Raw genomic sequence first — 14,509 nt, 5'->3', positions numbered from 1 at the left:
TTAAATTATTTTTTTTAAACGATGTATTATTAGCTAACTAGCTACAGTGCAGGCTAACTCAAATGAGCTAGCTAGTTGCCAACACAAAACTGGCCCACAATATTCACCCTTCCTGAGTTCCCCACAGTCCTGCAGTGTAAATTCAACCAACAGAGTGAAGATTTCCACTCTCCCACTCATCGAAGTGGATGAACCAAATCATCTAAGTTTATACATTGGCACATCATGTGAGTTTGTGTGTGTGTGTAGTTATGGGATGTGTTATGCTGTAATGGAGCACTACATTGATTTGTGAGCTCTGGAGATCCACCTCCGACAGGCAGAGGCAACAATCGCGGCGGGTTCGTCGGGTCGTCGGTTCACCCTGGCATTTCCATTCCTCTTCTGACATCAGAACTTGACGAACTGCTCACCATGAGTGATACCCCGAGTGGACGCAGAATACCAACTGAGATGGAACCCGAGGCAAATTTGGCTTACCAGTGAACCTCAGAGTATTCATCATGAATACTGTGTCTGAGAAGTTTCTGTCCATGAGTGATGCAACCTGAAGAAGCATTAAAGACAGAGTTAATGAGTACTTGAGGTGGTGGAGAAAGTCTGGACATGGCCTGCCCTCCCTTATCTAAGAAATGAAGCATACAGAAAATGTAGGCTACAGTAAACATCTCATTGTCCTGTTGGTATTTGGCACACTGCACAGTAGCCTAATAAACATGCATTTTGAAACAGTTTTGAAAATAAATAAAATCAAATTCAATAATATTTCTACCACTGGGGGGATGACATGCACAAATGCATGAGTGATTGATATATATTGAAGTAGTCCTTTAGGCCAATATGTAAGTTACTGTATGTTAAGACAGCTACAGTAAACAGGACTCAGAGTCCTACAGCTCCATGTCATTTCAATAAAAGCCTTGAACCCACCGATCCCTTGAACCCACTGTAACAGTAGGCCTACATTAAGATAATTATCATAAAAGACAAACACTTCCTAAGCATTTCATCCACAAAACACCATAAAGGTCTGATGTATGCTATGCATATTAACAATAGAATAGCCAGGACTCAACGAGTAGTCTACCAATAGCCGCCAGTCTAATAAATCAGTTTAATATACACAATCACAAACAAATGCATTAATATTTTACTTAGGACGATCATTAAAAAAAAAACATGATACTAAGACAAAATAACAGAATAGCATGTTTTAAGATGTATTTCGTTGTGCTATATATAGTAGCTGAAGGCTAACACTGAAAAAAAATATATTGCTTTGAATTTACTTAATTAAAATGTGTACATCGGTTCCACATAACTGAAACATGTTAGATGAGCACAATTTTTTATTTTTCAGTTTACTTGTTTTCTTTTTGTCAAGCAAATATAATTTGTTTGGGTAAATGCATTGTAATGGAATATAATCAATTTAACATGATTTGGTTAATCTAATTTTATTTCAATTAAATGTGTAGCTTCAAATGGATTTGATCATGTTCCCTAAACCTGATCACTACTTAATAATTAACATTATTTTATTGATGATATTACTCATAATTATGTAGAACTTTGTCCATAATTTATATGATGGACAAGGTTCTACATAATTATTCATGTAAGCACAAGATGAAATGCTGCCATTTTCTACCTTAGTGTTTGTATTTACACAAATGAATAGGGAAATACAAAAGTACATGCTAAATATGTGGAACCAAGGAGCAAGAGACCATTTGCATCAGTGACAATGAAGGCAAAAGGCAGGTGTTTCAAAAAATTATACTGTATTTTTTGTAACGGTTCAGCTCTTTGGAACGACAAATGTCCATTCACTGACATTCTGTGTTCAATGAATTGCACAGGTCTAAATCACAGTGCCCTAGGTTATATATCCATATATTTTTTTTAAAGAGTTGTACTAACATTGATTGGGCACTCTCTCTAATGCATTTGTTACAAAATGAGGTAATCTTTCATAAGGAGTAACAGACAAAGAATGAGGTAGGTATGTGTGCATGTTCATTCTTTTGACGAAAAGTCACTCAAATAAAACTGACCTACTCAAAACACCAAAACATCTAACAAAATCACGATAGCTCCATCTTTGGACATGCTCATTCTGTTTTGAGTTTTTGTGAACAATCTAACAAGTTCAACATAAGTCAAACAGTGTGTGAAACACAACGTACACAGTCTGAAACAACACACAAAACAGCTGACTGAAACAGCCTGTTTTTAAATGTAACAGCTTTGTTAGAAAGTTTGTCCCCATTCAGTTCCAAAAAACTTCACGAAAGACTTCAAAAGGTGATAGCGGAGCTCAGTAGTGTAACTGAGGTTCATGGCATACATGAGGCTGAACAGCATTGCAACAGCAAATGCTACGTCGCTTAGATCCTGCAGCACCTTGACACCTTCGAGGACAAACCCAGTGTCCTCTGGTTCCTCATTCGCGGCACGGTCTTTGATAATGTAGATCCCCACAGTAATGTCCTCAATGGCTGCCTTGGTGGACTCTTCATCCATGCCCTGAACAAGACACAAAAGGCAAAACGTGTCAATCATACATCAATGATGTGTTTACAGTTAGGGACTCTAGATTGCAAAAAGTATAGCTCATGAAGCACAAGAGCATGATACAGACATAAAGTCAACTAAATCAAGAATTGCTGGTAATATTTGAACACCGCCTATTACAAGGCTAAAATTAAAAGTGGATCTAACAAAGATTTCCATTCTTTTCAGATTACATTTGAGACATAGTCAATTTGATCACTGTATTCAGCATTCATGCAACAAAAAAAAATGGAGTCTATAATCTGAATAATACAATTCTGAATCTAAAAAAAAATTAGAAAGTGCATCTAACCGCAGCCAATGAAATAAGATAGAAGACAGAGGAGATGACACAGTAATAAAATAGCTAGTGATAGAATATGATGGTGACACGGAACAGGAGAGGAAGAAAAAGAAAAAGGAAGGAAGGAAACACTTCAATCTATTAACATACCACATACTCCCGAACAAGGTTTTCTGGGTCATCACCCATATATACACACACACTCCCTTTATGATGCACTCTCGTCCGACATCTAGTTTGCTATTCTAAGAAAAGAGAAGAAGGATTTGTTTAATTTGAAGTCAACGTTTGGCGTAGAACCACATATAAATGTGTCTTTTGAAGCATAAGGAATTATTACATCAGCCATAGGTGCAATGATTGACGCGAGTCTTCTTCCCAGCTGTCCTCCTCTTTGGAACAACTTCAGGTGGTTATCGGAGTGTATACCAAGTTGAGAAATACATTTGGACTGGAGTGGGGTTGTGGTGATTCTCTTCAACTCAGGATTGACCTGAAAATAGTAATTAAACAAATTAGATTTTAAAAAATGCAGAAAGAAAAATATACTGGAGATGATCACACAAGCAGCAAACTAGAGGGTTCCCTATAGGGAGAGAAATAACTAGGCAGTCAGCACAAATGGTAATGACTCTGAATAAGTCTCACTTTTGTCGCAAGCTGACGGAAAATAATCTTCTACCTTCACCAACAAATCCCAGATAACATACCCAATAGTAACTTACCTCAATGATTTCAAAGAGCGCATGCCATCTTGCCGTGAAGTCCTCTACCATGGGTGCGTCACGGACAACTTCATGTCTCCTGTATGCAAACATCTTCCCCATTTTGAACTTCACTGTCTCTTTGTTGTCCATATTTCTTCACATCGGACAGTGGAGCTTTCCCGCATGTCCTCGAGGCTCTCTTCTGTTTCTCCTGAGGGATATGTGGGGGAAAAGTTCACTTCTGCTCTCTTTGGCTTTTTAACACCATAGGCTGCACTTGACTTCCCTGCAGGTTTGTGCTTCAAGGAGTTTATCGTCACCTCTGGACATCCCAGTCTTCTCAGGCGAGTGCGGTAGTTTCCCAGTTTGTATTTCTAACTGGTTTTCCATCCTCCACATACAGTGAAGGAACACTTCTCAATCAGATTTTTAGTAACCTCTATTGAGTGGACTTTAGTGCACAATTAAGGCATTCCAGGCCTTAAATTCATATGGACAGTCAATGCATGTACATGGGTATAGGACAGTACGGCTGTAATGTGGGTGCTTTAGTGCTTTAACTTGTGGTGATGCAAAAGTTGGGACCTACTTGACATCAATCCTGAACACCCCTTACACTTCCACATTCACACAACACTGAAAAAAAGAGAACAGAAATACCATAATACCTAAAGACTGACATTCGGAAACAATTTTCTGTTGTTGCTATTAAAACAACCTCTGATAACAGTACTCACAAACACTATATAGCATTTCAATGGGTAGACAAAGCAGCACAAATGTAGTAGGCAAACATGGACCTGTAGATACACATTTTGTTTATGAAATTATTATTTTTCTCATGATGAAATGTGGAAGTGATGTGGCTCGGGCCTTACTGAACACCTCCCAGAGGTCCTGTTACTCAGCAGGAATGGCGGAGAGGTCCGGGGCAACTTCCCAGCCCACAGGAAGATGTCCCTGGGAAGGCTGCGTTGACTTTAGGCAATAGGCGTGGCAGAACGGGCTCCAGCCCATGATGGCACCAGCAGTCCAGTCGAGGGATTGTGTTGCTGGAGCCAAGAGAATCCCAATACCACGGGAACCTGAGAAGACTTAATTAGCATGAATTGGATTGCCTCGTTGTGGTTCCCTGACACTCGTGGGTTGATGGGAGGGGTATTGTGGGCGACCCGGCCTATAGAGAGCCCGTCCAGCTCTCTAACATCCATGGGAATGGAGAGTGGCTGAGTGGGGATGCCCAGCGCGGATGACAGGGTAGCGTTCATAAAACTCTCATCTGCCCCAGAGTCGATGAGTAAACAGAGCGATTTTGACTGGTTCCCCAACAGCAGGATGGCATGGAAAGGGGTGCGAGTAAGGGAAGAGGAAAAGTTCTCTGTATGGCTCACCAGAGTACTCATCCCTACCGGTGAGCTTGGTCTTTAGTGGACAGGAGGACAGAAAATGACCAGTAGTTCCGCAATACAGGCAACTCTTTGTGTGAAGCCGGAGTAGACTTTCGGCTGGGGACAGCCTACCTCTGCCTAGTTGCATCGGCTCGGGAAGAGGTGAATCGGCAGACTTCGGAGACTCTCAAGGGAACTCGGGTAGCCTCAGGTCCTCTCGGCCACGGAGACGTCGGGGACTTCGGGTATGCCTTGGAGGCGATGTGGAATTGGACCTCCTCTCCCGTAGCCGCCCATCGATCCAGATGGTCATGGCAATGAGCGAGTCGAGATCCGTCGGTATGTCCCGGGCTTCTAGCTCGTCCTTCACTTCCTCCGATAATCTGTGCAGGAAGGTGTCAAACAGCGATTCCGTTTTCCAGACACTTTCAGCTGCCAACGTGCGGAAATCCACCCCATAGTCTGCCACACTGCGGGAGTCTTGCTGAAGCTGGAGTAACTTCCGGGCAGCCTCTCTCCAGGACAATGGAGAATCCAGACCTTCTTCACCTCCGCCACAAACTCCTCCAGACTGAAGCATACTGCCGACTGTTGTTCCCACGCGGTCGTAGCCCAGGCGAGGAAGGAGGAGGGCTGCAGCTCGATGATGAGAAAACACTGCGCGAGTAACGCCTGACAGGTTCCCGACTCTCCAGCGAAGCGTTCCGGGGTAGATAAGCGGGATACTCGGGAAACCGGGAAGTGTTACTGAGGGGGCAAGAGGTTACCGTCATGGTAGACTGCCTGACAGACAACCCGCGGAATTTCTCCAGCAATGTGTTCAACCCGCAGTCATGGTGTTCAGCCAAGGTCTGGAACCCCCCGTAAGACCATGAAGCAAATCCTCATGCCTTCCAATGGTGTCTCTTTAGGAGGAGACGGCATTGTGGCTCTGGTCCGAGTCTGCTGGGTCCGTCATGGCCAGTTCGTACTGTCAAGACTCAGGAGAAGACCCAGACAGGTCAAGGGCAGGCAGAGGTCAGTAATCCAGAGCAGAGTCCGAAAGGTACAGAATGGCAGGCAGGCTCAGGGCAGGCAGATGTCAGTAATCCAGGGTGGTGTGACAAGGTACAGAACGGCAAGCAGGCTCAGGGTCAGGGCAGGCAGAATGGTAAAAACTGGGGAAACTAGAAAACAGGAACTAGAGAAAGACATGAGCACAAGAAAAATACAGGTAGGCTTGACCAAACAAAACTGGCAACAGACAAACAGAGAACACAGGTATAAATACACTGGGGATAATGGGGAAGATGGGCGACACCTGGTTGTAGTTATTATAGGAATTGTAGGACTATTTCTCTCTATACCATTTGTATTTCATATACCTTTGACTATTGTATGTTTTTATAGGCACTGTAGTATTGCCAGCCTAATCTTGGGAGTTGATAGGCTTGAAGTCATAAACAGCGCAATGCTTGAAGCACAGCGAAGAGCTGCTGGCAAACGCAGGAAAGTGCTGTATGAAAGAATGCTGACGAGCCTGCTGTTGCCTACCACCGCTCAGTCAGACTGCTCTATCAAAAATCAAATCATAGACTTAATTATAATATAATAAAACACAGAAATACGAGCCTTAGGTCATTAGTATGGTCAAATCCGGAAACTACCATTTTGAAAACAAAACGTTTATTCTTTCAGTGAAATACGGAACCACTCCATATTTTATCTAACGGGTGGCATCCCTAAGTCTAAATATCGCTGTTACATTGCACAACCTTCAATGTTATGTCATAATTATGTAAAATCCTGGCAAATTAATTACGGTATTTGTTAGGAATGGTCTTCACACAGTTCGCAATGAGCCAGGCGGCCCAAACTGCTGCATATACCCTGACTCTGCTTGAACAGAACGCAAGAGAAGTGACACAATTTCCCTAGTTAAAATAAATTCATGTTAGCAGGCAATATTAACTAAATACGCAGTTTAAAAAATATATATACTTGTGTATTGATTTTAAGAAACGCATTGATGTTTATGGTTAGGTACACATTGGTGCAAAGACGGTGCTTTTTTCACGAATGTGCTTGTTAAATCATCACCCGTTTGGCGAAGTAGGCTGTGATTCGATGATAAATTAACAGGCACCGCATTGATTATATGCAACACAGGACAAGCTAGATAAACTAGTAATATCATCAACCATGTGAAGTTAACTAGTGATTATGTGAAAATTGATTAAACTTATCTTATAAAAACAATGCTTGCTAGCAACTTACCTTGGCTCCTTGCTGCACTTGCGTAACAGGTGGTCAGAGAGAAACTTTTTCAAACTTTGACAGTGTTACTAGAGGCATTTCGGTTGCAATGACTAACTTCATAATTGATTTCGAACAGAGTTTTTGGAGCAGTGGCTTCTTCCTTGCTGAGTGGCCTTTCAGGTTATGTCGATATGGGACTCGTTTTACTGTGGATACAGATACTTTTGTACCCGTTTCCTCCAGCATCTTCACAAGGTCCTTTGCTGTTGTTCTGATTGATTTGCACTTTTCGCACCAAAGTACGTTAATCTCTAGGAGGCACAACACGTCTCCTTCCTGAGCGGTATGACGGCTGCATGGTCACATGGTGTTTATACTTGCGTACTATTGTTTGTACAAATGAACGTGGTACCTTCAGGCATTTGGAAACTGCTCCCAAGGATGAACCAGACTTTTTTTGAGGTCTTGGCTGATTTCTTTTGATTTTCCCATGATGTCAAGCAAAGAGGCAGAGTTTGAAGGTAGGCCTTGAAATATATCCACAGGTACACCTCTAATTGACTCAAATGATGCCAATTAGCCTATAAGAAGCTTCTAAAGCCATGACATCATTTTCTGTAATTTTCCAAGCTGTTTAAAGGTACAGTCAACTTAGTCTATGTAAACTTCTGACCCACTGGAATTGTGATACAGTGAAATAATCTGTCTGTAAACAATTGTTGGGAAAATTACTTGTCATGCACAAAGTAGATGTCCTAACCGACTTGCCAAAACTATAGTTTGTTAACAAGAAATCTGTGGAGTGGTTGAAAAACTAGTTTTAATGACTACAACCTAAGTGTCTGGGTTAAAGAACTGAATGTGGTAATTTTCAGAAAGAATCAAACCACTTTTCTTTAATGCATAAAAGGCTCTCCAAACCTTTTTATGATTCATAAATACTTTCCTAACCCTAAAATAAATATACAAGATCAGAGTATTGTGAAATCTACCAATTGGTACTGGAAGAGACAAATATGCATATATTCAGATGGCTTTCATTCATTGATCTCTAATATTCTAAACCCATTCTCTCGATATATTCCATTAAGTGTTTCCAAAATGTAATTAAAAAATAAATAAAAGGTACACTGTATTTAAAGGAATGGCTTAAGATAAATGTACTGAAAACCCTATTGAATGAAAACTCCACAAGTGGGAGGGTTTCAGTGGTTGAATTACATTTATTCAGCGCGCGCAAGGGAACCATGTCTGCAAAGCCCATTACGCACCTTCATAAGGTTGAGGATGTGTTATACAGAAGCTGTTCATTTCAGGATGTAGATGTAAAGACGAAGCGAAGTAACCAAAATACTATCCATACATTGTTTATTTAAACTATTTACTTACAAAAAAAGAGAACAAACAGGTAATGTGGTGACTTGAGCAAGCAGAAGAACAGATCAAAAGAAACAAAATATAAAAGGTCACTATTATTATAAAACCCCAAAAGAATTTATTTGATGAGATCCCATCCCCACTCACCCACACACCTACTGAAGCTACACTACTGCATTAGATCGCAGTGACTTTGGGGTGAGATTGTCATCGGTTAAAATAATCACTCTGCGTTTTAGAAACAATCACAGTCAAAATCCCCCTTATAGCCCAATATTGTTACAGAATATTATTTTCGTACTTATAGCCAGCCACCTATAGATAAATATCACTCTGCAGTCACTCAGTCAACAGTACATGTTGGTCTTGATACAGATGTCAATGTGGCCCCAGACATAATAATATACCAAGTCCCACATACAGTACATGAACACGCTACAGACATGACATAGAACACGTGACAGACTCCTGTCACAGGCAGCGTGACGTCACGCACGTGACAAAACATACAGGTCTTGTCTACATCGAACACGCAGCGAGGGCAGAGGTTTGAAAAACAGATTTTTTTTTTCTTCTAATCAATATATTTCTCAGAGCATCATAAAAATTCTGTACATCATTTACTTTCAGCATCCTATCTGACATGATCTACCGCAGGGCTATGGGCGGGTGATTAAAAAGAAAGACGACTACATGATTTATTTTCTTCTACTGCTTTCTGGTGTCTTCTTTCATGACAATGAGAAAATGAGGAGACTAGAAGCAGCAGCAGAGGTTCACGACATCTACGGTGATCGGATTTGCCCCTTGATTAAGCAAATGCAGGCGTTACACCAAAAATGTGGGTGACCCTAAGCAAACTTACTGTTTTCAATAACACATCCGCAAAAAACATCCCTAGTCGGTTTCTTAGTGTTATCTGATCTCCGCTGACTAAAGCAAACAAGAGTGTTCCAAAAGAGAAAGAAATCGCCGCAGCTCAGAGTTCTCTCCGAACCAGCTACACACCAATCAACTCACTACTGGTCTGTACTATTACCAAACTGAACCAAAGTGCTAGCACACCAATCAACGTCAAACCACTTCTAGAAGTGGCATTTTTTTTTTTTTTTATCAAAACATAATACATTTCCAGTGTTTTGTCATCATGCTAGTTCCAAACTTGGTCTAAAAGTTACTTTAAGCCTTCTTAAAAAGAGGACCACAACGTCACTATGTGCACATAAAGCATGGGGTTCATTTCTACGTCACCTCTGTGATCTCCGTCTTTGGTGATGTTAATATCTATACTGCGAGTGATACTGTAGCAGCCAGGTCTCAATCGATACCGTGGAAGATTGAATACATGTCAAAGAGGGAACATTTCAATTTAAAGTAAATCAACTAACTGGTGCAAGTGGGGCAAAGCAGCAAGAGTGCCTGGCATCTTATAGGAAACCAAGAATATAACGAGCCATTATAATGGGAGTAGTGTTTTTCTGATGACTTGCTTTACCATGAAAGGCCTTTCTGTCATAGCAGGGCTCACCCGCTCACTCTATCTCTCTCGATTGCGTAGCAGGGTGAGTGTTTGTCCGTGAATCTTCTTTTATTCTGAGTCCTTTATCAGGCTGAAGCCTCCTCCCAAGGAGAGGAGCGAGAGAAAGGAAGAAAGACAGGGACAGCTGAAAGACCTGAGAATGTCGAGCACACTTGAAAGAAGCACCGTGATCAACAGAATGACAGAGCGCGAGAAAAAGAGAGGAATCAGAAGAGATGGAGGGATGGGGAGAGAGACTGTTTGGTGTAGTGGGCGGCCTCATTGCCGTACCTCAACGTAATTGGCTGGGAAGAGGCCGTAGGCACCCCGGCACACACCCCTCCACCAGCCCTCGTCAATCATCTCAATGTTAGTGATGATGTCATCAGGGTCGAAAGAGATCTCGTCTTCACCAGCTGGAAGGCAAACATTCCATATCAGTCGACTTTACATTCCAATGCCCTCATATTATAAAGAATGTCAAAAGGGTTTGTGTATATCATGAATGTGTCCGATTCATTGTATTATTGGGGTAATTATGAGATATTGATTTAAAAAAAAAATTGGGCTTTGATAGATGTGATGATCAAAGTATAGACAGAGGGCTTGCCTCCACTCACCTGCTTGGTAGTCATACAGGGCCACTGCGGTTAACCCCAAGTCCTCACCGTACTCATATGTCTGGGCGTCTGCAGGGAAAAGACAAAACACAAGGGGAGATTGTCAATTAGGGAAAATTCGGTCCTCTCCTTGACTCCTCCTCTCCCTCGTGACCCAGAAACCGATAAGTGGTTGCCATATGTAGGAGTGTCAATTCATTAATAGTTGAACAGAGGAGTATGCGCCTCTCCTTGATAGCCTTTTCCAGCCGAGGATACTTAAGTGCATCCTATCGGGAAAAGTGTTGTAATCCACCACACCCTCTTTGAATCTGCTGTTGTTTTCACGTAGGATGAACGCATGCACACCATAAAAAAATACTCTAGTAATCGGTTTGTCAATAAAATGTCTGGCACTAGCTCTGTTTTTACTACCTTACACATATTTTGGGACTCCTCCTCTGTAAATGTAATTTGCCTGAATACGCACTTCTGTAGAAGGAGAGTCATTTCATGCATTTGTTTCCACGTTTCCTCTCTTCCCCTCCTCAGGTCAAAGGTAATCGAGGAGAGGACGCAAGAAACTGAGCGAATCCAATCAAGAATCTCCCAATGGCTCAATCGCTTAAAATGATGTCCTTTTCGCATCATCTCCCCTTAAAACCTCTTCTAACTAGGGGGCGCAGTTTTCACTTTTGGCTAAAAAGGCGTACCCATTTGAAACTGCCTATTTCTCAGCCCCCGAAACTAGAATATGCATAAAATAGTCAGATTAGGATAGAAAACACTCTGAAGTTTCCAAAACTGTAAAAATGTTGTCTGTGAGTTAAACAGAACTGATATTGCATGCGAAAACCCGAGAAAGATCCAACCAAGAAGTGACCATGTTTTTGAGACCTCTCTGTTCCAATGCCTTTCTATTGCCCATAGAAAGTGATATCAATAAGACTTCTTTTTCTATGTCTTCCTTAAGGTGTCAACAGCCTTTAGACATAGTTTCAGGCTTTTATTTTGAAGAATGAGCGTGAAAGGACACATTGCGTAAGTGGATAGGTGGGGGCTCTCCGAGTGATTTTTGCGCAAATGTGAAAGGCAGCCATTGTTTCTCTCAGTCCTAGTGAAAAGCCAACTGTCCCGGTTGATTTATTATCGAATAGATATTTGAAAAACACCCTGAAGTTGGATCAAAAACAACATTTGACATGTTTATGTGGACATTATGGATATAATTTGGAATTTTTTCCGGCGTTGTCGCGAACGCTTTTTCCGGTGGATTCCTGGGCATGACGCAGCAAACAAACGGAGGTATTTGGATATAAAAAATATCTTTATGGAACAAAAATAACATTTGCTGTCTAACTGGGAGTCTCGTGAGTGAAACCATCCGAAGATCAAAGGTAAACGATTAATCTGATTGTTTTTCTGATTTTTGTGACCAAGTTACCTGACGCTAGCTGTTCTTATTGTTTTGTCGAGCGATCGATACATTTACACAAATGCAAGTATTGCTTGCGCTGTAAAGCATAATTTCAAAATCTGAGACGACAGATGGATTAACAAAAGGCTAAGCTATGTTTTGCAATATTGCACTTGTGATTTCATGAAATTATATTTTATTATATACCGTTCGCGCTATGCTAGTCAGGGTTTTTGATGACAAATATCCCGGATACGGGATGGGGAGTCCAGAAATTAATTTGCACTGATTGGAAAGACTTGACAGGTGAAAACAGTAAAGGTAGAAGCTCATCATTAGGCTTTTTTACGAGAGAGAGCCAAGTTAGAAATGGAGTTCACAGTGACTCAGCATATGGCATGTCCTACTCCTCCCCTCTCGTTCACTCTCACCTCCTGTCTCGTCAGGAATCTGGTAGAGTGCCTCCTCCTGAGCGGGAGGCTCCTCGTACGTCTGCTCGGCAGAGGGCCGGGAGGTGGGCTCCGCCTCGTACAGCTCTTCCCCATTCTCCTCTGCTGCAGGATCCTCGTACACACCAATGTCCTGACACAGCCAGCAGAGGGAGACACACAGTCAGATAACAGCTCCTAACCCCTGAGTCAATTCAAATTCCTCCTTAACTATGACTTTTTGGGACTTTACCTTATTTTTCTTCCTCTATGAAAATAGCACAGAAAGCATGGTAAGGAAGGAAGGAAAGTCAAAGTCACAAAGTAAAAGCGAGAAGAGGACTGCAGCATTGGAATAAATCAGACCATCCTTGTTCACGCCAATGTCACTTAACTGCAAGAAGGACTGAGTCATCCATTTTTGAAGGATGTACTCATCCATATTTTACTCAGCAAACTAACTACTAACTACTCAGCAAACTAACTACTAGTGATGCGCATGTTGGCATGTTAAGCAAACAGGCATTTGTGGGAGTGTAGTGATTGGTGGAACCGGTTGTCATTCACCTGGTAAACTGGGTCGGTGGCTGCAGGTGCACACGAAGGTGAGGCTTGCTGGGCATGAGGGGTAGGGCTAATGGTAGGGATGGTCTCAGAAGCCGGGGAGGCAGGCTTAGCCTTGGCTGTCTCCTCTATCTTGCGCCGCGCCTCCTCTTGCTCCTGCTTCTCCTTGGCCTGGCGGCGGGTTCTCTCCTCCTCCGCCCGCTTCTTGTCCTCCTCCTCATTCTGCTTGGCGATGTTCTCGAAGCGGGCCTTGATGCTGCCCGTGCTGCTGCCGGCTAGGGAGGGATGACACAGGGAGGGCAGATCATAATCAAACAAGTGGTTCAAGTTCATATTCTGCAATGATCTTGACAAACATATCACACATATTCACACACACACACTGCTTTGGTGGTTACTTACCAGTTTCCACAGGCTTGGTCCTCTGGTAGGCAGGTTTTGGTTTCTCCACATCCTCAAAGTTACCTGCACTCTGCCATTCAAACGAGAGGGAGGAGAGTAACTACACACAATAGATGGGAAATCCCCAGTCTTCAGATATTAGGTATAGAGACAACGTACCTTATCCATTCTGTCCTTCTGGATGCCAAACTTCCCTCCAAACCCATGGGAGTAGTCTGTAAACAGCGGAGAATAAATAGTTAGTATGCCTTTAATTCACAGATTCAAGTGATAGTTCACCTGTAAAGTGTTTGTTTTTTTAGGGAACCATCGCTTAAATTTAAGAAAGGGATATAGTACAAAAGGAATGAAGAGCATGGCATGCAGACCTGTGAAAAGAGGATAAAATAAAATTTTAAAAAGCTTAGAATGGAGGAAGGGTAGGGCTGGGCGATACATTGTGTATTTGTTGGTATCGCGAAACAGTGCACTGATAGTATTTTGCCAAAATACTATACTATCAGTGCACACTACCTCTCTTCTGCCAAAATCTTTAGCCATTGTTGCCTACTTGGGTTTATGTTAATATTTCTGAATAGGGGTTATGTTACCATACAATAGGAATGTCCAAAAGGAATGTATTTATATGCATTTATAATACTAATTATATCCTAGGATCCTACACGTTTATGTTCTATCTATTGATATACAAAAGTATGTGGACACCCCTTCAAATTAGTTGATTCAGCTATTTCAGCCACACTCGTTGCTGACAACTGTATAAAATCAAGCACACAGTCGTGCAATCTCCATAGACAAATATTGTCCACAGAATGGACTTACTGAAGAGCTCAGTGACTTTCAATGTGGCACAGTCATAGGATGCCACCTTCCCAACAAGTCAGTTTATCAAATTTCAGAGTTCCAAACTGCCTCTGGAAGCAACGTCAGCATAAGAACTGTTCATCTGGAGCTTCATGAAATGGGTTTTCATGGCCGAGCAGCCCACATAAGCCTAAAATCACCATGCG

At 41.9% G+C, this 14,509-nt stretch overlaps 1 protein-coding gene across 9 annotated transcripts in view; it reads right to left on the bottom strand.

Moving 5' to 3' along the window:
* Positions 1 to 1,100: 1,100 nt before the first annotated feature.
* The window catches only part of LOC129854022 (src substrate protein p85-like), a 31,842-nt gene continuing 18,433 nt past the window's right edge, over positions 1,101 to 14,509 (bottom strand). For 3 of the 9 annotated variants that reach the window (XM_055920625.1, XM_055920622.1, XM_055920624.1), the window contains 8 exons: positions 13,659 to 13,714; positions 13,500 to 13,569; positions 13,101 to 13,372; positions 12,787 to 12,801; positions 12,537 to 12,687; positions 10,710 to 10,778; positions 10,381 to 10,505; positions 1,101 to 2,529 (listed from right to left, as the gene is read on the bottom strand). In XM_055920625.1, coding sequence (XP_055776600.1) covers positions 2,254 to 2,529; positions 10,381 to 10,505; positions 10,710 to 10,778; positions 12,537 to 12,687; positions 12,787 to 12,801; positions 13,101 to 13,372; positions 13,500 to 13,569; positions 13,659 to 13,714 — 1,034 coding nt within the window. In that variant the 3' untranslated portion in view covers positions 1,101 to 2,253. Of the gene's footprint in view, positions 2,530 to 8,544; positions 10,506 to 10,709; positions 10,779 to 12,536; positions 12,688 to 12,786; positions 12,802 to 13,100; positions 13,373 to 13,499; positions 13,570 to 13,658; positions 13,715 to 14,509 lie in introns of those variants that run through there. The other 6 variants (XM_055920627.1, XM_055920629.1, XM_055920628.1 and 3 more) reach the window with 4 other exon arrangements.

The sequence above is a fragment of the Salvelinus fontinalis genome, chromosome 4, assembly GCF_029448725.1.
Source record: "Salvelinus fontinalis isolate EN_2023a chromosome 4, ASM2944872v1, whole genome shotgun sequence".
Taxonomy (NCBI): Eukaryota; Metazoa; Chordata; class Actinopteri; order Salmoniformes; family Salmonidae; genus Salvelinus; species Salvelinus fontinalis.
Note: the sequence above shows the minus strand (reverse complement) of the source record. Positions and strands in the feature narration are given on the sequence as shown.